General features: G+C 42.4%; 3 protein-coding genes across 3 annotated transcripts; 1 reads left to right on the forward strand and 2 right to left on the reverse strand.

Moving 5' to 3' along the window:
- Window positions 1-5,006: 5,006 nt before the first annotated feature.
- bcdin3d (BCDIN3 domain containing) lies at window positions 5,007-5,865 on the reverse strand (the record flags this gene model as incomplete). Its single annotated transcript, XM_084463940.1, has 2 exons — window positions 5,007-5,567; window positions 5,665-5,865. 2 exons carry the CDS (start codon window positions 5,863-5,865, stop codon window positions 5,007-5,009), a joined length of 762 nt encoding a protein of 253 aa, XP_084320066.1.
- Window positions 5,866-5,934: 69 nt separating this feature from the next.
- On the forward strand, window positions 5,935-7,877 carry cox14 (cytochrome c oxidase assembly factor COX14). The gene is made up of 2 exons (XM_084464445.1): window positions 5,935-6,016; window positions 7,398-7,877. Exon 2 carries the CDS (start codon window positions 7,411-7,413, stop codon window positions 7,585-7,587), a length of 177 nt encoding a protein of 58 aa, XP_084320571.1. The 5' UTR covers window positions 5,935-6,016; window positions 7,398-7,410; the 3' UTR covers window positions 7,588-7,877.
- A 4-nt stretch (window positions 7,878-7,881) lies between these two features.
- Window positions 7,882-25,879, reverse strand: cers5 (ceramide synthase 5). The gene is made up of 10 exons (XM_084464444.1): window positions 25,628-25,879; window positions 19,025-19,130; window positions 17,295-17,425; window positions 17,054-17,111; window positions 16,845-16,895; window positions 15,683-15,775; window positions 13,732-13,860; window positions 13,069-13,175; window positions 11,152-11,308; window positions 7,882-8,654 (listed from the first exon to the last, which is right to left on the reverse strand). Exons 1-10 carry the CDS (start codon window positions 25,798-25,800, stop codon window positions 8,496-8,498), a joined length of 1,164 nt encoding a protein of 387 aa, XP_084320570.1. The 5' UTR covers window positions 25,801-25,879; the 3' UTR covers window positions 7,882-8,495.
- Window positions 25,880-26,255: the final 376 nt, after the last annotated feature.

Here is a 26,255-nt window from a genome sequence, read left to right on the forward strand (position 1 = left end):
AAACGAGACGAAAATGTAAGCGGGACGATTTAGGAAGCGATCCAATCAGAACTAAGCTCTTTATGTGGGGAAGTACTGATCGTCCCGCCCGGCAGGTCAACTACCAGGCGCTTGCTGCGTCGCAAGCAAGTGTCCCTTTGTAAACAGTTTGGCGCAACAATCACCGGTTAAAACACAAGCAAGTGGCCCATCCTTGTCGGAGGCCTTCTGTACCTGTGAGGTAGAATGGAGGGGGGTCCGATTTTTCTGTCTCTCATTCACTCCCGTCTCTCACTCAAACATACGCGCACACACAGCACACACAATAGCTTTTTACCATGAGTACCACCTTAGAAATTATTTGGCTCTCCAAGTACCACCGGAATTAAAATAAAGTTTACAAAGAAGGCATTAATATTAATAATATGATTTATTATTCACATAACTTTACTTGACTGAACAACCAACTGTAGACTATGTAAACTCATGTAGGCCTATTGTATTTAAACACTTGCAACGAGATAATACTAACAACAGGTCAGAATATAATGTTTAGGTTTGAAGGAGAATGTAGCCTACTCCGGCACAAATTGAAAATTAAGAATAGTAGGCCCTACTGTTAACAGTAATGAGTGTGTTTGGGGTCACAGTGTATCCAAATCATCAAAGTTACACCACAGGTAGGGCCTACTATAATATCACGATTATATACAAACATGTACGGGAGATATAACATTTGTATACAGAAACATATAGTCACATTTTAATAGTGATACCATATTTAAATTTAAATTTAAAAAATATATATAAAACATAACAATATTTAGAAAAAGGTACACATCACCCTTATCAAAAGCAATATCATCATAGCACATAGGTTATCTTGCGTCCATGTTGGCCTAGTCCATTATTCAACCAACTATTCTAATTACAACAGTTACAGCGAACATGTTAAGGTAAATTCATCATTGATACCACATAGATGGTCTCCTAAGACCAGTTCAGACCAAAGATTCGCGACGCAACGAGACTCTTTTGGGACGTCGCAGGGGAAAAGTTGCAGCAGTGTGAACTGGTCGTCGCAAGGCGGCTGATGCCGTTGCAAGGAGTCCCCAAAGATTGAACATGTGAAATCGCCAGGTCCAGTTTTAGAACGCAACGATGTGGCTATTTCTCTTCAGCTAATCACGACACAGCACAACAATTTAGGCTTATTAAATACAAGTTGTAGATGCTAACGGTATTATCTTTGGTTTTACACCGCACTTATTTAACATGCCCTGCAAATGTATAAATCAGTGTTCGAATTACGTGGGAGCCAGAGGGAACCGATCTTCCAAAAAGGCAAAGTCAAAAAACTGAGGGGTCTCATATCTGAAGGTGTCTGCCATATTTGGCATTGTAATTTCATCTTAAACAACACTCATCCATCCCCGTGCAGTCTCTTACCATTAAAGATGTTAGATTAAAATATAGGCTAGCCTACTATACGTCACGTAGACTGACTCATTTCACGGATTCCTGTGAGACCGGGTTGCCTTAATTACATCGGTCGCATTTGTCAGGTGAAAACTAAATGTCAAGGGAAAGAGGCGGTGGTTGAAAAAAGTATTTCGATCGCTTATTAAGTTCACTCGTGGCGTGTAATGATTTATTCGTTTCCCTGTATCATTTCCTTAATTTAGAAGACAGTTAAAAAATAATAATAAAAAAATAATAATTATAAAAAAAAATGATCTAAAAAGATTATATTAAAAAATAATCTGAAAAAAAAATTATAAAAAAAAATTATATATAAAAAAAAAATTATAAAAAAAAAAAATTATAAAAAAAAAATTATAAAAAAAAAAATTATAAAAAAAAAATCAATTTCTTTTTTTATAAATTAAAAATATTTTAAAAAAAAAATAGGACCTGCGCACAAATGTTTTTTTTTGGATCTGCGCGCGCATCTTTTTTTGGACATGCGCACGCGCATCTTTTTTTGGATCTGCGCGCGCATCTTTTTTTGGACATGCGCACGCGCATCTTTTTTTGGACCTGCGCGCGCATCTTTTTTTTGGATCTGCGCGCGCATCTTTTTTTTGGACATGCGCACGCAGGTCCAATAAAAGATGCGCGTGCGCATGTCCAAAAAAAAGATGCGCGCGCAGATCCCAAAAAAAAGATGCGCGCGCAGGTCCAAAAAAAAACATTTGTGCGCAGGTCCAAAAAAAGATGCGCGTGCGCATTGATAATTTTTTTTATATAATTTTTTTTTTTTATAATTTTTTTTAAAAATACATTTTTTTATATACATTTTTTTTAAAATATTTTTTTTATATACATTTTTTTAAAAATATATTTTTTTATATAATTTTTTTTAAATAAAAAAAAATGTATATAATTTTTTTTTTATAATTTTTTTATATAATTTTTTTATTTCATAATTTTTTTTTCAGATTTTTTTTATCTTTTTTTAAATCTGTTTTTATATATATTTATATATTTTTTTATAATTATTATTTTTTTATTATTTAATAATAGGTAAGACCGCACGGGGATGGATAATGAGCGTTGTTTAAGATGAAATTACAATGCCAAATATGGCAGACACCTTCAGATATATGAGAGACCCCCTCAGTTTTTTGACTTTGTTGCCTTTTTGGGAGCTTGGTTCCCTCTGGCTCCCACGTAATTCGATTTATACATTTCAGAGCTGCCAACTTGCACGGTGCACCGTGTGACACACGTTTTTGCCTGCTTACACACGCCACACATCCAATTTCTCACGGCCAAAAAAACTAAAAACACGCGTCCCCTCCCCCCCCCCTCAATCCCGATCGTCGGTCCGTCCGTCCCCCCCTCAACAATCACGATCCCCCCCCCCCCCACAGTCAACATTTAAGCCCAGTTCAGACCAAAGATTCGCGACGCAACTGCTTGCAACTCGCAACTCCTTGCGACTCCCTGCGGCGAGACGGGCTGAGACGTTCTAAAAACGGGGCAGTTCACACTGCTGCACCGGGCGGCGACGGCAGGTGGTCTCCCTAGCAACTGTGAACGCTCTGGCACAGCTGAGAGCCGCATCAGCATCACTTCCATCCTGCTAAAAAGTAACCTAACTTAGGTTTGCGATTAGTTTTATTTTGGTTGAGAGTAGGCTAGAGTTGCTGTGTTTCGCCATTCTCCACTACTTCTGCATTGTAGTAGGCCTAATTCGCTGGAGCTTAGTTTGTTTAGATCCTGCTAGTTGGATACATTGCATTCTTTCGTAGTGGCGACTTCTCGACTGCAAGGGAAGCTCGGCTTCCCCTAAAATTCCCCGAAAATTAAATGGTCAGATATATACTGTTGTGTTAACATTTCATTGATTAAAAATGCGTTAGAACACGTCCATCTCGAAGACGAGTTCGTTCAGAATCAGCTGCTTATCGCAGGTCGACTGACTCGATGTCCTTCTCATACACTTACGTGTTTAATTTGCGTGTGTTTAGACAGATGGGCGTGCACACACACGCGCACCAAGCATCACTCGCATTCATTCATTATTTTAAACACTCACTCGCGGTAAAACTATGTTTTCTCACGATCAAATACTCATCAATCCTGAAAGTAATGGGCTTGTACACGATGTCTTTGTCAAGAACATATGTGTTTGCTGTAGCCTACGGTGTTTGCAGATGCATTGATTTAAAAGTAGGCCTACAATTTACCGCTGTATCAGCTGTGATCATTTAACCAATCATTTAGGCCTACCCTAAAACTAGATTTTGTTTTGGAAGCCTGGAATATACTTTCTCGAATGTATTATTGTTATTAGCCTATTATTATTATTATTTTAACGCATGGCATAGCTTACTATACTTCATTCATGTTCATTCATGCAACCCTATGGAAAAAAAAATGTTTCCACAATCCACACGCTATTTCTATGCAGTTTCACACGTATGCATAATCTTTGACATCATAATATTAAACATGCAAGTGTAGTGGTGCCTGGTTGCTGCGGGGGAAAATCAGCTTTGCGCCGGGTGCAAACTAGCAACGACACATGCGTCGGTGTAGAAAGTCAGATAGGGCCCTTCTTCTGTTTGGCGCACATGGCTAATTTGCATACGCGCACAGGACTGTCGGAATGGGAACATGTCGGACTGGCAGCATTACGGGGGCGCGATTACGGGCTGGCGGAGTTACATTTAAAAAACGCGTTCAAGTAAAAATAAATAAGAAAAGCGGAATCAATTTGTGGCGCTCGTTGTTCAATCTGTGGCGCAGCGCCACACATTGGCCTATGTGTGGGAAACACTGCACGGCCATCACACATTGTAAATAATTTATTGTTTCATTGTTGTAGCCAGTTCATTTATGTAATATATGAACCGTCAACAATGCGATGGGGGGGGGGGGGCGATCAGGATTGTTATTGTTGTTGGATGTGTGGCGTGTGTCTAAGCAGGCAAAAGCGTGTGTCACACGGTGAACCCGTGAGAGTTACGGTGAACCCAGCTCTGCTTCAACTTAAAAAAAAAAAAAAAATCGTTCATACTCCGCGTACCACTAGAGAACGCTCGCGTACCACCGTTTGAGAACCACTGCTCTATACTATATTTCTGCTCCTTTCTCCCGTCATAAGAACATTACTGTATGTAACCGTGGCTATCTGTTGCGTGCACGGCTTTCCCACAAATATAGCTTTCTTTATAAAACATTAGAATTTTGGGATGACTCGTCTGCCAATGACTTCAAGTTGGTTGTGTTTTAACCGGTGATTGTTGCGCCAAACTGTTTACAAAGGGACACTTGCTTGCCGCAGCAAGTGCCTGCTAGTTGACCTGCCGGGCGGGACGATCAGTAGGCCTACTAGACCCCCCCCCCCCCCCCAATGTTTTCTCAATGGATATCCACGAATCACACAAGTGGCCAATTTTGTTTAAAGGTGACTAGTTTGCATGCCTGATAACTAACGGGTTTGCTTTTCTTACAATATCATATTTGACAAAACTACAGCCTCACAAGCACATCATCATGCAGGAGATATAGATTCTTTATTTTCGTTTGAAGAGAAGCAACTTTCTATCCCAGGCAGTGCTGCCAAAGCTCTGTATAAGCTCCATGCTGCATTGTGTCTCCAAATGTTTCCTAGCGTGGTCCGCCACATCCCCGTTGATCTTCAGACTCTTGAAGTGGTCAAAGTCGGAGCGGCCAAGCTTCCGTAGCCGACGGGCCGCAGAGCGATAGCACTTCCAGGGCTGAGCCTCCAGAACGATATGCTGGCTTAGTGATGCAAGCCGAGAGAGGAACTTCAACAGAGCTACGTCTCCGTGGTTCAAGTGGATCCACATGGTGACGGCAAAACAGAAACACACATGGAAATGGGTACACCCATGGCGTTTGAGGTAGTCCTGCAGTGGATCCTGGCTTGAGGGATCCATGGCGATATCTAGTGGAATAAAGGAAATGTTTTCCGGAAGCGGGTTGGTCTCTTGAGCTCGCTGAATGAGGCTCTCGTCCAAATCGAAACCCAGGACGTGAGCTGCCCTGGGTTTTGAGCTTTCGTACCTCTCTGGTGTCAGCACAAAGTGTTTATACAGAGCTACACTCAGATCCTGAAATGGAAAAATAGAAAGTAAATGTTTTGGATTTTCACGAACTTGACCTGACAGTTACTTGCATATCAACTTAATAGAGCCATGTGCCACATACCCCAGAATTACATCCTACGTCGAGCATCAGCATAGTTTGGTGAATGTCGCTATATCCTAAATCTTGAAAGAGTGTATTAGGCAGTAGATTTAAACGGTTCTCAGGTGGATTAAATGTGTAATAGTTTATAAAGTTGCCATACGGAGCAGCACCAGGGTCATTTATATCATTGTCCATTTTATCCTTCTCGTATGCTGCCATTGTAGTGTGCGCATTCTAAACACGTCCGACTAGAAACACCCACCTGGAGCTCTCCTATTTTGTCCTTCGTGTGCTCCCGTAGTTGTCGACGTGCGTGTCTGTTGGTTTGAAGGTGAAGACGCTTTCAGTTATTAGTTGTATAAACACAAAGGTAAGTGACGACTTTCAGTGTGTCTTTATTATGGCAGATAACAATGCATAATATTGTGCAGTATACATTTGACTATTTGCGTGGCCTGTTGTGAGAATGTATAGTGAAAGTATACTGAAGATGCTGTTGTGTAAGCTAGCTTCAGTGGCGTTGGAGGGAATGTGATGTATTTTCTATCCTTTCTAGAGACTATTTTCTCCAATGAACTCAAATAAGTGTCCAAACTAATGCCTGCAGCTGAATGTTTATTCTATCAAAAAAAAAAGAAGCTATTTTATGGCTTTGCTGTGAAGTCGGATCCGTGTGTCAGGTGTTTGTCATTCAAATGTTACATATCTTAGAACGACTAGCCCTATGTTATAGATTTTGTTGTTTTGTGTACTTGCATTATCCCAATTGTTTCCAACAATGTTCAAACCCCATTCAAACTCGTTTGTTTTATTCACGGTAACGGCATGTTGCGTGCCAGCCACTAAGCAAATGCAGTGTTTCCAACACATACATTTTTACTTCTGATGGTCATTAAAAATAAAGTAAAGTATCCTTTTGGAATAATTTATTTTTTCTTTTAAATGGTTAAAATCATATCTAATCGTAAAGCTGCGCCCAACACATTTATTCGCGCTCCCTTTTTTTTTACCAATACGTTGACAACGTATTGGTAACCAGGTGTGAGTGCAGTCAGCCATGTGTTTTAGATACAACACAAGTGGGAGTGTCCACCTAGATGTATGATGGATAGAAAAGCAACATTTGCTACAGCGCACTGGTTAGACTGATCCATCCAGCGTACATCTAGGTGGACACTCCCACTTGTGATGTCACTAACACAGGAAAATGCAAATTTCCAAACGGCTCTTAATGGTTAATAATACTCACAACTGGTGGCATAATATTACCCCTTTAAGGAAGGGTTCTTTGGCCATCACCTATTTTGATTAAATATTGATAAAACAATGCCCATTTCCTTGGCAGGTATACACGCTAGACACACTGGGCTCATACCGGTGATCACGTCTTTAGTCAGAATTGTAGAATTTAGAATTACAGCCTGTCACATCGCTGTTATTCAGAACGTGAATCTGTTGAATGTCAAATATCTTTATCATCAATATCGTCCTCTGTAAACATGATTTCTGCCTAGAAGTCAGATAGAAGACATAACAACTCCCATATTCCCAAACTACTTCACAATGTCCACTGACGTATCTTGATATTGTTCTGATTCAGAGACACCTAGAGGCAGAAAGTACATGAAATGTCTTTTTACATTATTAATTGAATCTGAAGTGTTTTTCTTGCAGTATGTCTGGCAATTGTTTACCTTATTTTAATGCATGAAAGTGTAACCTGTAATTAAGTTTGTGTTTAATTCCATCAGGATTGGTATCACCATGGCTTTTGGAAAGCGCCTGGCTGATTATGGATATCGGGCCTTTTCTGGATCAATGATGCTGCTGACAGTCTATGGTGGTTACCTGTGTGTAATGCGAGGATACCGCTATATGCAGAAACAGAAACAGCTCCAAATCGCAGCTGAAAACCAGGACACAGAAGTGATGAAAGACTAGATGGACTACTTTCAGTTTTCATCGAAATTGATATCCATGTTTGGTTTGACCATTACATAGTCTTGAAGATTTATCTATGGACGCAAATCTACTGTCATGGTAATGGCCATGCCCAAGGTAGCTGAATTGTTTCTGTTGCATACAAAATTATTGTAACTATGAACATAAAACTGTTTAAACAAATGTACCAGTGGTGACAATATTGCCAATCATATCTGTTTGAACACCAGTTGTCCTCAATAATTGCAAGATGATATGATTGGTTGTAAAATAAATTATAATTGTCAAGCAATAAACATGTCTATTCTTTGGAGGAATGAAACATATACACAGTTAAGTCAATCAATGTAACACATATTGAAATACAATTAGTTTTGTTTTTTTTACAAGGCACTTAATGGAGTATATGATACTGTAAATGTACATTTCTCACACCTGGATATTTCAGAAGGCAGTGACCACAATATTATACATAATTAACATCATAAACAAAGTTATCTATCTATATGTGTGTATAACAAAACAACCCAAGTTCATCTGACCAATAAAACTGGAAGATAACCCAGAAGCAAGCAATTGCAGCAGAACTTGCCATTAAGACAAACACAACTCTAATCAAATGCCACAATAACAGGATACACAAATCACTCTTTTCAACAGATTTTAATCTTCCGTTGACCTACCGCTTCCTACCCTCCCTGACTCTCTCACTATAAAGTAATTAAGTTCAATGTTATGGGATTTTTATAACCCAGTGTTTTTTTTTTAGAACCCCTCACGGTCCTTCTGCTGTTCCATGGCAGCATGTTAGTGTGGCTGTTGTTGCCATGCATGAGTGGGTGAGGTGGCTGAGGGGAGGGGCTCGTGGGAAATAGTTGGTTGCAGAAAGGACCGCTCCAGTCAGGGTGTCACCAGCCACTGTGGTTCATGTGCTTAGAAGTGGTGCAGTGGCCGTTGATGCCGTTCTCGGCCTTGGGAGAGCGTGGGACCTGGGGCACGGAGGCCCTGGACACGTCCCCCTCCTCCTCCGAGCTGCTCTCGATGTCGCTGCGCACGTCCTTGCTCACCTGGCAGGCGAAAAGGAGGAAGCAACGCGTTAGCCATGCCCCTGACGACAGGGCGGTTAAGTGCTTTCCATCCCATGTTGTTTATAAGGACATTGTTGCATTGCTACGATAAATTGCTTTTTCCGTCATTCAATTGAGTAAGGTACTGGTGAATTTCCAGGGTCGCTCCAATGTCGATATATTGATATTCTTGGAGGGCATTGGGTCTCGAATTTGATGCTCAAGGGGGAATAGGGACCTGGCCCACATGAGACAAACTTTACATCTTTCCAACCAATTATGTAAATATCACGTTGCATAATTATTTATATTTAATATTTATATAGAGGCAAAGGAGTATTATTTCCTTCCAGTTGGAGGAACATGCACAACTCTACTTCCAACTACCACAGACTTTACCACTGGCCCCCAACGCCCCATTGGCGCGGACCCTGGGAGTTTCTCCATTGTACTAGCCTGCAATCCAAAATCGAAGAAATTGCTGCTCATATGTAGTGTGCCTATTTTAATCACAAGATGGCAGTATGGCGCCACATATTAATACATTATAAATAAATATATGGCAAGGGAGCCCCCACAGATGGAATGAAAGGGAAACTTACAGCACAAAGAAGGTAAAATGTTGTCAAGCAGACAAGAGTGCAGGAAGAGAAGCAGAGATAAGACGAGCAGGGTTCACCGGATTTAGACAAAGAAATAGACATGATCTCTGATCCCAGAGGAAACAGACTCTGCAGGAGGAATGAGAAATGAGCAACAACAGTTTTAAAAGAGATTGAAAGCATGCCGTTACATACATTTTCACAGCAAGGTTATTGTAGTGTGAAATATCTTTACCCAGCTACACTACACCAATGTGCATCACTTTCCTTTGTATTTTATTTCATTTTATTTATTTTATTTATTTTAAATCAAGCTTTGTGGCAGCCGTTTCAGAATAAGATCTACATTTCAAAGATAAATTCTTAAAGGGGTAGTTCAGGATTTTGGACATCGGGTCTCATTTCCAAGTGAGCCAGTGTGTTATTTATCATTGGAGACCGTTTTCAACACTTTTCATTCAGTCCTTCTAGTTGCAGAAATCGCTGGTGCTAGGCTAGTGCAAGTCGAAGGGAACTGCTAGCCTGCCAATAAAAACAGTTTTACCCACTCCAAAGTACACCCGATGCAAACCAATTATAATGCCCGACTATCGATGTAAATGTCTGTGTTGATAGAATAATATTAGAAATAAAACTATCCTTGTATCGCAATGATCACATTACATTTTGGGGGACTACTTTCTCAGCAGCGGCGGAATTTCACTTTGCTCCGGTGTAGCAACCAATTCACTACAGCAGAAGGTAAACAGAGAAGCGCACTCCATGTAATATCAATCCGCCGCTGCCGTAGCTTGCTTCCAACTACAGGGATTATAAACTAAATGCAATGCGATGCAAGGGTAAGTTTATTTCTAACACTATTCTATCAACACAGACATTTACATCGATAGTCTGGTATTATAATTGGTTTGCCTCAGGAGTGGGTAAAACTGTTTTTATTGGCAAGCTAGCAGTTCCCCTCGACTTGCGCTAGCCTAGCACCAGCGATTTCTGCAACTAGAAGGACTGAATGAAAAGTGTTGAAAACGGTCTCCAATGATAAATAACACACTGGCTCACTTGGAAATGAGACCCGATGTCCAAAATCCTGAACTACCCCTTTAAGAGCTATTAACTATAAATAATAAAAAGAAATACATAACTATAAATAACATGTCGATATAGCCGTCACAGACTATGTCCATCACAAACAAATCACAAACAAATTAAGGCAGAGCGTCATGAGGTGTCGTTCACGAGAACTTTCCGACTACGCGAAAAGGTTTTCCCAGCGATGTGAACACGGCATCTATCACAAACCAATTGGGATGGACTATGTGTTAAAGATATATATATTTTTTATATAATATATGCTGACAACGCAGTGCAATATGCAGGCATCTTTGGTGACCAAAATGGTGAAAGTAATTTGCTAATTTTCTTCTATTGAATGAGTATGTGGTCAATACACAGTAAGTGACTGCACAATATATTTCATCACATCCAATGAGCTACAGTCTACCAGCCTACCCAGTGGACTGTAGCAAACGTTGCTCATCTATCCAGCACAAATCTAGGTGGACACGCCCACCTGTGATGTCAGAAGCGGCACATTTTAAAAACGGCTTGTAATGGCAAATCACACTCACACCTGGCGGTATAATATGTCCCCTTTAAGATTTAATCTGAGGACATTTTTTAATTCTGAGTAATTAACAATTAATTAATTGAATAAATTACAAATAGATTTCAAGGAACGAAATTGAATTCTGGATGATTTAAGCATAGGAAATATAAAGTAAAAAGGTATTTCGTTCACTGATCACAACTTAACTCTCTAGTGGTCACAGTGGTTACACTCATCGACATGCTTTCTTGTAGTTTAGATCAGTGGCCCGCTCTGGGATGTGGCTTACCTTGCCGCGGAGCATAGCTTTGAGGGCTATGCGTGCTATCAGGTAGGACCAGATGACATGGAGCACTTGCAGCACCAGCAGCAAGGAGTTGAAGAGCCACCAGGACGGGTACGGGCCGATGATGGCCCAGCTCTCAAACAGAGTGGTGTTCAGGATCCTGGAAGGAAAGACAAACTAAGTACAGTAGGGAATAATATACACGTCTTCAATTAAAGTACCATACAGAGCATATGAGTCATGTGGTTTGATTGGTTGACCTAATTCCTACTAACTAGACCCACAAGGTACCCACTCAGAGGGGACTTGTTCCGAGTACTTTTGGACGTTCAGCCTTGTCTGTCTGAGCCACACAACACTGGATTCCCCTGCCCACAAATGCACCTGAACTACCCCTGACTGTTAAGAAAACATTGAAAAGCGGTCTCCAAGCACACCGGAGCTGTGCCCATATCTCATTCTCCAGCTCCTGTGTGTACCACCTCCATCTAATCAAGTGTGGACATTGCATTTACTGATTATTTTTAATGGCGCCGTACTTTGAATGTTTCGTAACATAAAGTTCCGTTTTTTATTTGTTTGATTTTTTTCAACTGTATTGTCATTGTTTTGTTGTTTGCAGGGACTACAGATGTAAATTAGTCTCTAAGCTAACTCTGAAATGTTTACATTTAAGGGTGAACTAAAAAACTAAAAAACACACACTTTCGCTTTTAGGGGAAGCATTTCCTGAGATTTTCTTTGAATGAGATTCTATTTATACTGTCAGTAAAGGTTGACAGTATAATAAAACCAGTAAAGGTTGTTGATATATTTTTTCATGCCCTCAACAGCAAGCATAGGGGAAATAAGCAAGGGCAATAATAAAGTTAAATATTGATATATGCCTGGCCCACTTCCTCAGGTTACAATACCACTGCAAGACAGGCTTGCTTGAAAAACAAAAGGCTATCATGGCAGGATTTGACCTAAGGGCTGTTGAAACATGTACTGCAGTTAACTCTTTGTGCACTCACCGTGTACAATGACATGACACTGTGATGCGCAACACTCTCATCCTACACAGTCCTGCTTTAAAGAGTTTGGGTTTCCCCACTGGATCTCACCCCACGACTGAGACAAGACCACTACCTGTCCTGCAGTAACCGCACATCCCTGACCCTTGTCCCCTCCATTGTATCTTTTAAGTTTGCCTTTTTTTTTTTTAAATTGTCCAAAAAATTGGGCGCCTATCTGCAGGCTGGCCTTCAAATGAACCCCCTTCCCCCAACAACAGCAGTGAGATTAGCGGTTTGCACCTTTCCACCGCTTACACCCCCGGGCAGAGTGTGCATTTCCATTCCAATGTGACGTTATTATCCACCCCCATCCCCCTCCCAATCTCCAGCACCACGACACCCAATACGGCTGCTCGGGTTACCTGTGTCAAAAACATGTTCCCTCCTGGCCCCGTGGCTGTAGCAGATCAGCTCTGCAGCTGTAGCCTCTCTCTGTGGGATTGACCCCCCCCCCCCCCCCCCCCACCACCATACTCTCCATGGACATGCCCATTGATTTGTGGATGTAGTGTTAATTGTATAACACTGTACTGCCCAATAGAGTTACACCAGCTTGTCAGAGAGTGGTTGTAAATAAAGGCTTAGTTATGGTTTTACGTCAACGCAACGCAAGCAGGTTTACGGACCCATTATGTCCTTGCACACCCTCCTTGTGTCCACAGAGCTATGATTGGTTCGCTAACCCGACGTAAACCCGACACAGAATCAAAACATGTTCACGAGTCGCCTGGCTTCTCATCTCCAATGTAGGACGGCGTTGATGGCGGTTTATTTTTGTGATAATAGACGGAAACGAACATGAAACGGAAGTAGGATGATTATGTGTCCATGTTACAATGTTTCTGTCACTCACGACACTTACCATAATGGAAATATGACGAGGCGTGTGAGGAAGAATGCAACACTGAAGAGGATGAACAAGACGTCACAGAGACGCTGGTACTTGGCGTAGTTGGCCAGCTTGGCTGCCTGTAGGAGAAGGGCAGCAATAAGCAACACATTGGGACACCTCAGCAGCTTATGGAGAACCTCACTCCTGAAATTGATCCAGTTGCAGGCAGCAAACTACAATTACTTCCAAAAATCCCAAAAGACCTTCAGATATGCGGCAGCCTCCTGACAGCCTACCTCCTACCTCCAGAAGCGCTCCTGAAGTTAAATGTCAGCATAATGTTTTCATTAGTATCACCATGGACACAGTTAGTTTGCTTTCGGATGTCAGAATGTTCGAATATGATTGATCCTTAAAAGAGAGCCCCCATTAAAAGAATGTGCATTGTCTGATCGTCTGGCTGACCTTTTAGTTTCTGTTACGAGTTTGTTGGTGTTTTGGTTTAGTTTCAGTTTACAAAGTACCGGTTCTCTAAATGAAAGCCTTTTGTGTCAGCTAAACGGTTATGACTTTTGTTTTGGTGAACAGAGTGCCGGCTCTCTAACTTAAAGCAGTGGTGACTTTTCCTTCAAAAGTTCAACAACAATTAGGCCCTTTGTCATTGGCCGGCGGACGTAGGGACAGCAGACTGACCTCTAGCAGGAAGTCGGAGGCGTCGTGGACGCTCATGACCAGGCTGCCCACGCGCAGCATGTTGTTGGCGTAGGAGAAGCTGATGAGGCTCACCGTGGCCATGTGGTGGATGAACATGACCACGAAGTCCTGCGCACGAAACAGGGGGACAAATGCATGTCAACATGCATGCATGTTGTATGTGTGTATGTGTGTCTGTGTGTCACTGATCATGTCTTGCATATCGTCACCCTCTTAAAGTAATGGCCTAAGTCATATTTTCAAGTCATGTTTTCAAGAAAACAGAAAAAACTGAACCATATATAGAGTATACTCTATATATGGTTCAGTTTTTTCTGTACTATTACTGTACTATGTTAAAATATCAGCTACTAATTGACAGATACAAAGCTACATAAAATAAATACATTAACACATAGCTTTCAAACATTAACATGTACATGTTGTGAAGGGCACAGCATTTATTAAGACAGGAGAAGCCCCCAAAATGAACATTGGGTGGCACCAGTGATTTTCAATGTTTGATATCTTCACTAGTTTAGTGTACTGCCCGTGCCCTGGTTCATTTTACATTACATTTATTCAGCAGTTGTTGTGTCTACAGCGACTAACATAAAAGGGGCAGACCCATAATTAATGACAGCTGTTTTTGACAAAGGTTTTTGTCAAAAACAGGTTTATTGTTGTTCAAACTATTTCCTGCTCTGAGTCTTTGCTTACATACTTTATACTGATACTACCAACTTAGTTGGGTAATAGAACATTTGGGGTGTGTCTCTCTTCCCAGTATTCACAACAGTCTGCTGCATGTTATGATTCAAACACCTTTTGCTTAAGATAATAGAATGACATCTTAAAACTGCATTTGTATAAATAAATAAAAATAGGAATAATATATTATTTTCATATAAAAGTAACCAGACAACAAACAGATACCAGATACCACAACAGACTGAAGGACTATAGGACTGGCCTAGGACTCCTATCTAAACAATTAACTTGACCAACAACAGTTGACCCAGGCCTCGTAAATGCCAACGTAAATGATGGTTTGGTTAAAGTATCTTAGAACAAAGACTGTCATGACGGTGGGAGTACCAGAGGTTACACAGAGGTCAAATCATGGAAAAGTGCTGGCTCAATTCCAATAACTTCAAAGCTCACCCTTGTGGTCTTACCGACACAAATATACTAATGTAAGCATATGTTTGTATGTATACTTTTGGATGTATACCATCATTCAAACGCTTATAGCTCTTTCTATGTCCTGAATTCATATTCCAAGCTTTCAACAACTTAATAACAAGCTCTGATGAAAAGTCTGTTCACTTTCAGGTTTTCATTCAGTAAAACATTTAGTATATAATAATGCTCTCTCTCAATCGGAGTGTCAGGCTCAAGGCCAATTTACACCAGAGCCGTTTAAGACGCGTTTTTTAGTCGGCCGTCAGACGTCCGATTTCAGCTAGAGATAGAATTCCATTCAAACTAGTGCACTGATTTTCACCGGCAGCGTTCTACGCCTGTCTCACGGCCGACCAAAGCTTAACTTTACGCTTCACTTCTAGTTTCAACCGTTTCTGAAACGTGTCGGTTATGATGTGCAGACCTATTATCTGATGAATCTTGAAAATATAGCAAAATAAATGGCGGTGGTGTGAATTGATACGCCTATGTTGCGCTCACGTCTCTCTCTCGCCTACGGTGTAAATTCCCAGTCAGACTTCGTCATATGCTTACAGCTTGTGACCTCCCCCAGTGATGCACACATGCACACAAATACATGCACATATGCATAAACGTATGTACACAATGTACACACACACAAACATAAACACACATACATTAAAATGCCCACACACACTAACACACGCACGCACGCACGCACGCATGCACACACACACACACACACACACACACGTTCACGTACACACAAACGCACAGCTCTTACCTTCCTTTTAATGTCAGTAAACTGGGAGAACATGAGCGACCAATAGAAGGCCAGCTCCATCACATAGTAGTGGTACAGCCCTGGAGTCAGGACCTATGTGGAGACAGTTAAAACAACACAACATATAAGCCTCATCAACCCAAAGCCAGATCCTTAATCCATCATAGGATTTATCTCATCCCAACCTGTCCCTTTCTATAGGCTGTTTGGCACCTGGATGATTATCTATAGCAGAGCAAAGACAGTTAGGTTCAACTTCAGGGGGTCAGAAAGCCTCTCACCAGGTGATATGGCCGTCCGGATGGAGGGCTCAGACCCACGTAGGGTGCACATTAACTCTACTGCTCGGGGAGGGATTTAAATAGGTTTTACACAAGCAGCGTACGCATGCTAAAGGGAAGGAAATGGATGGCAACAATAGAAAGAATGTCAGCAAGATATGGATCAGTGTTCCATGAGGTACACAGGAGGAACCCATGAGTGTAATATGATTTACCCTCAAAACTGGACCAATGTTATTACATTTATTACATAGTATGTTTGTACTGCGACTGAAAGTTGGCCAGATGGAAATTGAAGATAAGATGTTAGCAACTCACAAACATGAAAATCTGTAACTCACCCTTGGGATAAATAGAAGGTCAACTATTTATTTTTGCATCCTTTACAGTCAGCCAATTAATGGCATGTCAGATGACCCACCCCAAAAGATAAAAAACCTGCCCGACTTGTTGGACATTTTTAATAAATCCGTGAACTTCCTCCTCTACCCCTAGTAAACCAGGAAATCAAAAGACTCACACATCACGCCATCAAATTAGTAACACCACATAACATTGTAGCTCCAAGAAGTGTAAAGTTCTTATTAGTTATTAAATTGACAATGTTCTACGACAATGTTATTTTCAAAACAAATCTATGGAAGTATTGTTTGTGCAGTGTTGGAAGGTTTAGGTTTTCAAAGTTGAGAAAGTAAAAGCCCAGTAACATCTTAATCTGTTATCTAGCATAGCACCAGTGGTGTTTCTACCATTCAACCCCAATCCAAAATAGTGTACTGGTATGAAACTATTTAGTTATACTTTCTGAACCTGGAAGTTCCAACTTCCTTCCATGGCTGGAGTAAATAGACAGAGGATGGGTTAAGGGGACTGCATCTCACCTGATAAGGATAGTTGTACCAGCAGTGCCTCGTATCCCACATCCAGGGGCACTGGTCCAGAAACACAGAGAGGAGCAAACTCATTAGTTCATCAAACAGATGAACTAAGAGGCTCAACAAACAAGAACCCTTTGCGGTTGAAAAGCAAGTCAAAGCAAACAAATAATTTTCCCCAAGTACACACTTGACCCATGGACTGGCTTACTTACCCGCCAAAGAAACTGGATTCCATAGGTAAATATACAAAGATAAAATGTTAACCGCCACCTAATGATGAAAAAACAGACAATGAGGCTCTTAGTGAAGCAATCTATGCAAACATGAAAAAGATCATCCGCATTTATTCAAACACCCCTGCAAAGTCCCTCACGACTACCTGACTGCCCTAACAAAACCAAACTACCAACAAACCAAGCTCCCTGAGACAAAACTGAGCATAGAAGCACTCACATGCTCTCACAGAACTTGGTGTGCGTGCTGGGCTTGTCCTGGTTCCTGCGGCGTCTGAACCATCGCTGGACCTTCCTCACCTGCCAGTCCAGCTGCTTGGAGAGGCCATCCAGGTGGCGCGAGTCTGGGCTCTGTTGAGTTTAACCGGAATGAGCCGAGGGGGTGAATAGAAACAAGTCAGCTAAAAAACAATAAGACACAATCTGTACGGGAAGCTACAGTGGGGAGCTACAGGGGTTGATCAGTGTTTCAAGAATGTTAATAAAAAAGGACCCCAAAATCAAACCTTTCCGAAACGTGCAAAATCTTGAAAAACTATAAAGAAAAGCCATGAGAATTCAAACTGAAACTATTATCAAACGGTTATTCAAATGCAGGTTGATATAAAAGATAACTGAGTGAATGTTTCTCCATGCCTGTTCATGTTCAGGACTGTCCTGTTCTCACGATTCCCTGAAATTGCTCCACATTCAACCGTCCATACCATGTGACTCAATATTCATGAGAATCTTGTTGATAGTGGGTTTCATTTATAAAGGTCACTTCTTGAACTCAATTTGCTGTAAATAAGAAGTCATAAAAGCAACAAATAGATTGTTGAGATTGATGAAAGCGGAGAAGATCATTTTCCTTGATTTATTCCCCTTTTTTAATTGTGTGGTTCTGGCTGCCAGAATCACATGACATGTCAACATTCCTTCACAGTTCCTTCTGGCGCAAATTGCTGTTAGGCAAGAAAAACTGAAACTGCAGACTCTGTACCACGGCCAGAACCAAAGCTTAAATATTGTTAACTACTGCCTTAGTTCAACTACACCATTTATTTGTCTGTGTTTATTCAGTTATAGAACTTCCTTAAGAAGGATCCTTATGTGCTTAAGTGAGATAGGAGAGAGCCATCGGCAGGACCACTTGTAACTTAAGTATTAAGCTTTGGAGCACACCATGCTGTCAATTAGGTTTCACCCTTGCTTTTTACAAAACCACGATCAAATCGAGTTCCCCACATGTATCTCTTAAACCTGCACGAGGGAGAGATGAAAAGGGAGGAGTGGGACTCCTCTACTTCTCCTCCGACCAGTTAGCAAAGCTTAAAGCCACTGATTAAAACAAATTTACAGAATGCCTTATGTTGTTAAAGCTCCTCGCAATGCAGCACAGCCAATCGTAACCCTTCCCTTTGTTTGCTCTGCTTTACCATGTGTGGACCGCGGGTGGCACAAGAACAGGTAGCTGGAGCAGGTGTGACAGGCCAATAAAAGTGGACATTGTGAACGGGGAGCCGGCATGTTTCCCAGGGCACAGATCAGTATGCAACTTTTGTGACCCAAATAATGTCCTTTGGTTGGCGGTGTCCACCAATGTCACTCTCGTTTGGGATTCATTGTACTTCACTTCACCTAATGAGAAGTGAAGGCATGACTGTCAAATCACACATGTAATCCATTAAAGCCCTGTCACTTCAACAAATGCATAGTTTCCTCCATCCTTCTGTTCTGCCTGAACCAGCTGAACGAAGGACCACAAACCACACACACACAATGCAATGCAAGACGCCGGGACAAATAGGTCCTACACATGGTCGCACTGACCAAAAAGGTCCTCTTTATGCCTTTGCAAATCACCACGCATGGAAGCGAATGTTATCCCTGCTGCAGTTCTCAACCCATCAAAAGCAGAAAACACAGAGTTGTTGAATGAAGTGGCGAGCCACAGTGAGAACATTCTACCTTTGTGATGGACATGTACACCTTCTCCAGTACAGTGTTGGGCTGGGCTCTCCGGCTGATCTCTGCCTGGAGGTGGAGACTCCGGGCACAGGTGCTGGCTACATATCTGTCACAGTGATGGAAGAAAGAAAACAGGTCAAGTCAGTCAATCTTATGCTAGGGTATCAACTGATATCCATATACACAAAGTTAGCCCTTGTGAAGCTTGTTCTTAGCTTTTTGATGTGAGTGACAGTGGCGATGGAGGAAGTATCTGATTGCAGGAAATGTTTATGGCATTCATTAAATATCAACATCAGATCACAGCTGTGGATAAGACCTAGTCAACATCTCACTGGTTCTGCACCGAATACGATCCAGGACCGCTCAAACCAAATGACCTTTCAGAGGCAAACAGAACACAAAGGGGAGTGGAAAGCAGTTGTAACGCCTGTGGCCTCGTCGTTTTGGTTTTCACACGGAGACGTTGTCTCGTCTCAAGTTGCTCATGTTAGTCAAAGACAGTGATCATGGTGTCTCTCTTTACACTCAAATAATCATTGGAATGAAACTGGTTTATATAATATAGTATACCCTTAATATAGCATTTATTCTTACATATTGGCCACTGAGACGAACGGTCTCTCATTTATAGATCAGTTCATGGTAAGAAACGATGAAACACTAGGTGTGAAATATAACATGCCCAGGGTAAATTTATCTAATGCAAATAATATGCTTGGATCACATAACCATACACATTCCAGTGGGCTGTATTTTCATCAGGTATTCAAATTCTCTCTAGTCTATTTGCTCAGAACAAGCATACTTTTCTCCAAAATGCAACCTTCTTTCAAAGAAAAGGACATTGTCTGTAAAGGGTGACAAATATTGATTAGATGGGAGATTGCACTGTGAATTGTGCTATAGAAATGCTAGGGCTGCTTCCCTGTTGAGTTGTTGTAAAGAAAAGGTAGGTCAGCCAATTCCCCTCCAAACAGCTATGGCACAAAAGCAGCAAAAATATTTCATATAGGTCAGGCGTAATGTGATACACCTCCTATGGCATCAGTGGCAAAAAAGAAGCAGTGAAAAGGGACTCCATTTAGATAGCACTTTTAAGACCTGTGTCCACTCAAAGTGTTAATTATCACCTCAAATTCAAACCCACATTCATACACAGACGGTGGTGTCAGCCGAGCATGGCATCGCACTTTTCAGACATGTGGCCACTGAGAGGTCTTTATACCATTATTGCCCCACATCATTTCCAACACATTCATACACCTGACGCCGTGTCAAACGTGCAATGCAACAGCCCGGTTGTCAGGAGCAGGTGGGGTTAGGTGTCTTGCTCGGGGACACCTCGACACCGAGCTAGGAGGAGCCGAGGATCAGCTGTGGCATCTCGAACACACCATCTTCCTAGTTGCCAGACAACCCGCTCTTCCCCGTGGGCCACTACCATCCTAGTGGTGACTCCTGAGACATGTTGACATAGACAAGACCGCCTAAAGAAGGTGTGGAGGTGTGTGTGTGTGGGGGGGGGGGGGGGGGGGTGGCACTGCACAGGGAGGAAACTTGTCCAGGACACCTGCTGCTTCTAATGCTCATAGATGGGCATTCTAGTGTATGAACCAGTTTCACGACTTGAGCTAACAGGAAGTGATGGACGAAAGAGGACAGTAGAAGACAATATGAACAATAAGAACTGCAGGAATAGAGATTATTTTTCTAAATCACAGATATAATTGTGAACCCACTGAGGAACAGGAATTCGATTACGATTTAATTCAGATTCCCGCTTGGTCAAGTGTTGGCCTAGTTATAAAACAATGGAAAGGGCAGGTTCTATAAAGGGCAACAAAAGCTGGGAGACTCACACAGAGTGTTTCCTTGTCTCTGTGAGGCACAACACCTTTTTTCTACTTGTGGGAATATGACACTGGCTGCAGCGCCACAACCTGAGCCACGCATGATCACACTTCAGTCTTCTGTTTGTGGCTTACACCATATAAAAACAATCTCACACTTCGCATTATTTTTATTTCATCGCTTTGAATCGCCCATCATTTGCCTATGCCTGCATGTACCTGCACTATCCGGTTCTCCATTGAAAACAGACACAAAACCTTCCAGATCGTAGCGATACTAATCTCATCTTTCAGCTGAAACAACCCGATGCTAGCTTCGGCTTCAACTCCCCAAAAAAATGATGACGATACGTTCCCAACAGGGAGGAGAATCCAGATGTGGTTGTGAATGGGTTTGGTTAACGCACATTCATGAGAGTGACTCTTGATTCGTATTGATCGCCCTCGGGGGACATACCTTCAACAGATAAACGCTTCCAGGTTGGGTGCTTGCGATGCCAGACATTGGACCATGTGGTCGGCCATCAAGGCCAAACGCAACGACTAGCAACAGAAGCTCATGAAGCCAGCTTAGTGTTATCCCGTACACATCATTGTTTGTAGTTCTAACACCGTTCAACCCATGACACGGCTTAGAGCGGCTCGGGGGCCTGAGCGGAGAAAGCAGCCTGACTGTTCTTCAACAAACACATTGCCAATGCCAAGTGACAGGAATATGATCGTACAAGAAGGCCTAATGCCATTGGTTAAAAGAAAGAAGTAATTTTAAAAAGTGGCTTGGAGATATAAATGAGAAGAGAATTGGAATTGGTGGAATCATTAAAAACGATCATGATTCACCACTTGTCAAATTTGTATTTCTATACGCTTACTTATTCCTTATTCACGGACTTGAATGTAACTTCAGTATAATACAAGTTATCATCATGGAGGATGACAATGATTTTGTACTCATAATATTTCAACCATGAAACAGCTATAGTTAGCACATTTTTGCTACCCATTGCTCATGGATACGTGTGAGTAGGCCTACACGTACTCATGGTGTAAACACCTGGTATTGATGACGATGAATGTTGTGAGTGGGTGTTTCAGAGTGTGGGACAGAGTAAGACTGAGACATCACATGCAACGTATGCATGTGTCTCGCGCAACACTAGTCCATGACTTTGCATCCTTTGTGAAGGGCAATAAGGAATCCAAGCTGGGCAGTCTTTTCTTTCTCACTTATGAGTGAATGAATGAGCCAGTGATCTGGCCTGCACAACACCCTTGCGCGGTAGCAGTAAATGGGTTCTGATAACATCGACTCGGGAGTCGGGACCCCTCGCCCTACATCTGCCTCACCGGCGTCTTGGCAACGGCAGAAAGCCCCCGGCACCTGAGACATGGCCCGCTGAGCCAAACCCAGCAACAGCCACTCAGAACCTTGTCTCTCGTTGCTCCTTGACCAACCCGGTTTCCCCGGGTCTAGATGCAATGGCTAGAAACGCAGTCGTGTTTTCTTACTCTCTCTGATGTGTAACAACTACGCACAGGGCTAGTCGATAGTACATTTTAACGGACTACCTGCTGTGCGGACATCGGACTCCTAAAGTCCCTTCTAAGGGAATCTTTGAGGAGGCAAGAGTTACAGTGGACAAATTTAAAAGCGGTGTGATGAAAGGTGCATGGGGAAGATCATAATGGCAAGGGCATTTAGCAGACACTTTTATCCAAAGCGACTTACAACGGTTAATACACACCGACAGCAGAGTCAACCATGCAAGGCGACATCCAGCTCGTCAGGAGCAGTTAGGGTTAAGGGTCTTGCTCAGGCACACATCAACACCAGGAGGAGCCGGGGATTGAACTAGCAACCTTCCAGTTACAAGTCAACCTGCTCTACCTCCTGAGCTCTCTACCGCCCTGCTTTCATTTAATAAATAAACAAATATGTGCCTACCATGTGCATAGTTAAGAATTGGTTTTGATACAGTGATAACTAACGCTTTTGCAAGGCTATATTCACAGAAACAGCTGTACTGTTAAAACCGCATAGACCGTTTTTCCTACTACTTTCATCATAACCTACTTCTGATGTTGGTACTATCAAATGTATTAGGTAAATTCAATTTTGAGTATATAAATGCCTATGGAGCAGATTAAATTACTAAATATAAACAAATAAGGCCGTGATGACAATTGTAGAAATGTCATCAAGTGCCGCTATTAAAGTAGCCTGGAAATCGAGAAAGCTGGAGAAAGCTGTAGGGTCTGGCAACGAGGAATGAAAATGGCCCAACTCGAGGGGCGGCACCAAGCATGCATTTGAAAATATCACTGCACATAATTGGATAACACTACGGCCATCAGAAGAGTACAAGGGGTGATGTATCCAGACCAGCGAGCTAACCAATAGATAAGACTCTTGCCGTATCCGGTCGGCTTTTGGCCCACCTATATCAGATACACCGATGTGATTGGTTAATGTTCTGGGCCAGGGGAATCGGGGAGTGAGTATATTGCTCGTTCCCAGAGAGACTCGCTAAGCAAATTCAAATTGTGCTCTCACGAGAACTCTGGATTTCCAGGGTACTATTAAAGCATGTCTATCAAGGAAAGTGTGTGCGTGTGCGTGCATGCGTGTGACGTGTGCGTGTGTGTTAGTGATGGGTCGTTTGCGACCGCATCAGTTCAAAGGAACGACTCTTTAACAAGAACGAACCAAGCTGATTCCACGTTTCAATTCTCTCGTTCGTCTCTATTGTTCATTCTCCCAGACTCGACTCCCACTCGCTGACTCGCTGTTCACTGTTTTAAGTTAGCAGAGTGGTGAAGAGGGACTGGCCTGGGCAACAACATCCCGATTCCGAACATGAAGCGCTCCTCAGCTGAAAGGAACTGAGTTGTAATGTTGTGTTGATTGATGATTGTTTGCACGATCGTTTGAGAACGAGGGAGGAGCTGAGTCTGACTCAGCTGAGAACCGTGTAGTGGTGGATTTCATGATTCGTTTGAATGAATCAGTTTGCGTCGGTCAGTTCACCAAGAAGAGTCGTTCGTTCGTTCGCGTTTCCGGTAGTGGTGAATCATGATTCTCAGTCACTGAGTCGGTCAGACGTGGCTCCTCCCTCGTTCTCGTTCAAACGAATCGCGAATGCAGTTCTCAGCCGAGTCGGTCAGACTGGGCTCCTCCCTCATTCTCGTTCAAACGAATTGCGAATGCACAGTTCTCAGCCGAGTCGGTCAGACTCAGCTCCTCCCTCGTTCTCATTCTCAAACAAATCACGATTGTGCAATGGTGCAAACGGTCATCAATCAACACAACATTAACTAAGTTCCTTTTAGCTGAGGAGCGCTTCATGTTCTGAATCGGGATGTTGTTGCCCGGCTGGCTCTCGTGATGACTTCTCAGTCCTCGAGTCTTCACCGCTAAACACAGTCAGTGAACGAACAGTGACTCGCGAGTCAGCGACTAGTGGGTGGAGCTGGGAGTCGAGTCTCGGTGAACGAACGATACGAACTGAAATGGGGAATCAGGTCAGTTCGTTCTTGTTAAAGAGTCATTCGTTCAAACTGATTCGTTCGTGAATGAGCCATCACTAGAACCGCGCATTCTGAACGAACAAACAATTCTGAACGATTCTTCTTGGTGAACTGACCGACGCAAACGGAATCAAGGAAAAGAATCATGAAATCCATCACTAGTGTGTGTGTGTGTGTGTGTGTGTGTGTGTGTGTGTGTGTGTGTGTGCGTAAACCTTTAACAACATGAATAATTCTAAGTGAAAGGTTTTGAGGTGCTCAATGGCTGAAGCTTACTAATTTAACATTGAGCACAAAGGCTCAATACACTTCTCAAACGCTATCGGCACTAGACAGCTTAGTGGTTTTCTTATTTCATCGAATTCTTCAAACGTAACACAGGGCATATCACATGGTGAACCAAACACCAGGGCTAGGCTTTATAGGTCCATGGGCCTAGGCCTACTCACTGGTGCTGAATCTGGCAGGCGTGCATGATCCCAGGACACACCTGAATCATGCGTATTTCAGTGTGGCTCCTCATGATGGGTTTTTTCTGTAGTGGGATTTGTTAACTATGAAAAGTGTGTTTCGGTATGAACATATTCCTTTAAAAGATATTAATTCCACCAGTTATGAACCAGTTGTTACAACTTTGGAAGAAAGGAAAGAAGCGTTGGAATACAGTAAGTTATCCTAGTAGTACTACTATCCTAATAGCCTAGTAGTAAACAACTATAGCCAGACTAGCGTCCCCCACTGTGTGTGTGTGTGTGTGTGTGTGTGTGTGTGTGTGTGTGTGTGTGTGTGTGTGTGTGTGTGTGTGTGTGTGTGTGTGTGTGTGTGTGTGCGTGCTTGCGCGCGCGCGATCGTGTGTGAGCGCGCTCTTCTTTGCAATTAAACGGCCATCCAAGAAACACAATATGCTAACTAGTCTAAACTTTGTGTAATGCAAACGTTCTGATCGTGAATCAATACACAGTAAATAAACAGTTTTCCCCCACCGTCATGTCTGAAGACAATTCAGCGCCATCTAACAGACATCCATCTCTCCGCTGTATGGAGGAGACCGAATGAAAGGAAGAACGAAGGAGCAACACATCAGCACTATCAGTGATGCTGCTGGCTGATAATCACATTTTATTACTCGTATATGGTCTAAAACTGTGAACGAAGTCCCCATCTAACAGATTGTGAAAGTTACTATAAGAATATGGGAACTATATTATTGTTGCATACAAACCTCTCGAAGAGTATTCTCACGACCAATATCAACAAAGCCAGGGGTAGAGCGGACAGCAAGTGTCGGGCTTTAGGATACTCCACCCCGGGAGCCGGGTCTGCGAGGTCCGCCCAGGTCACGTTGTGTGGCAGCCAAAACCGTTCGTTCCAAAACCAGGCTGAAAGAGCAGCCATGCTTTAGTCTCGTACCGCCAAACCCTGCAAATTGTTTTCGTTTCTCGGGGAAAAAATGTCCTAGAATGCCGTCTCTACCCTGGGGCCGGTATAGATGAGTCCCCAGCCCCCAACCACCGCCCTAAAGAGGATTGGGATTGAGGAAGTAAAGGCGGTGCCGCCTCCCGACGGTTAGAGCAAGACACTCAACAAGTGATGGGTGGACGACCCTTCATTGTTCATGACCATATCACTTGTGACTTGAATTGACCTGCGTTCCCCTTTCTTATACATGTTGACTGACTGACATTAGTCCAATAATCAGCACTATGGATTTATAGACATACGACGCTTCAATTGGTGAAACAGGAAGAAATCAAATAGGTCACCTGTAACGTGCGGATTAAAGGGAGAAGGGCACCATCAAGTGGCCATTCACGGTATATCGACATACATGCAATTTAATCATATTTACA

Source organism: Micromesistius poutassou, assembly GCF_964030765.1.
Source record: "Micromesistius poutassou genome assembly, chromosome: 2".
NCBI lineage: Eukaryota > Metazoa > Chordata > Actinopteri > Gadiformes > Gadidae > Micromesistius > Micromesistius poutassou.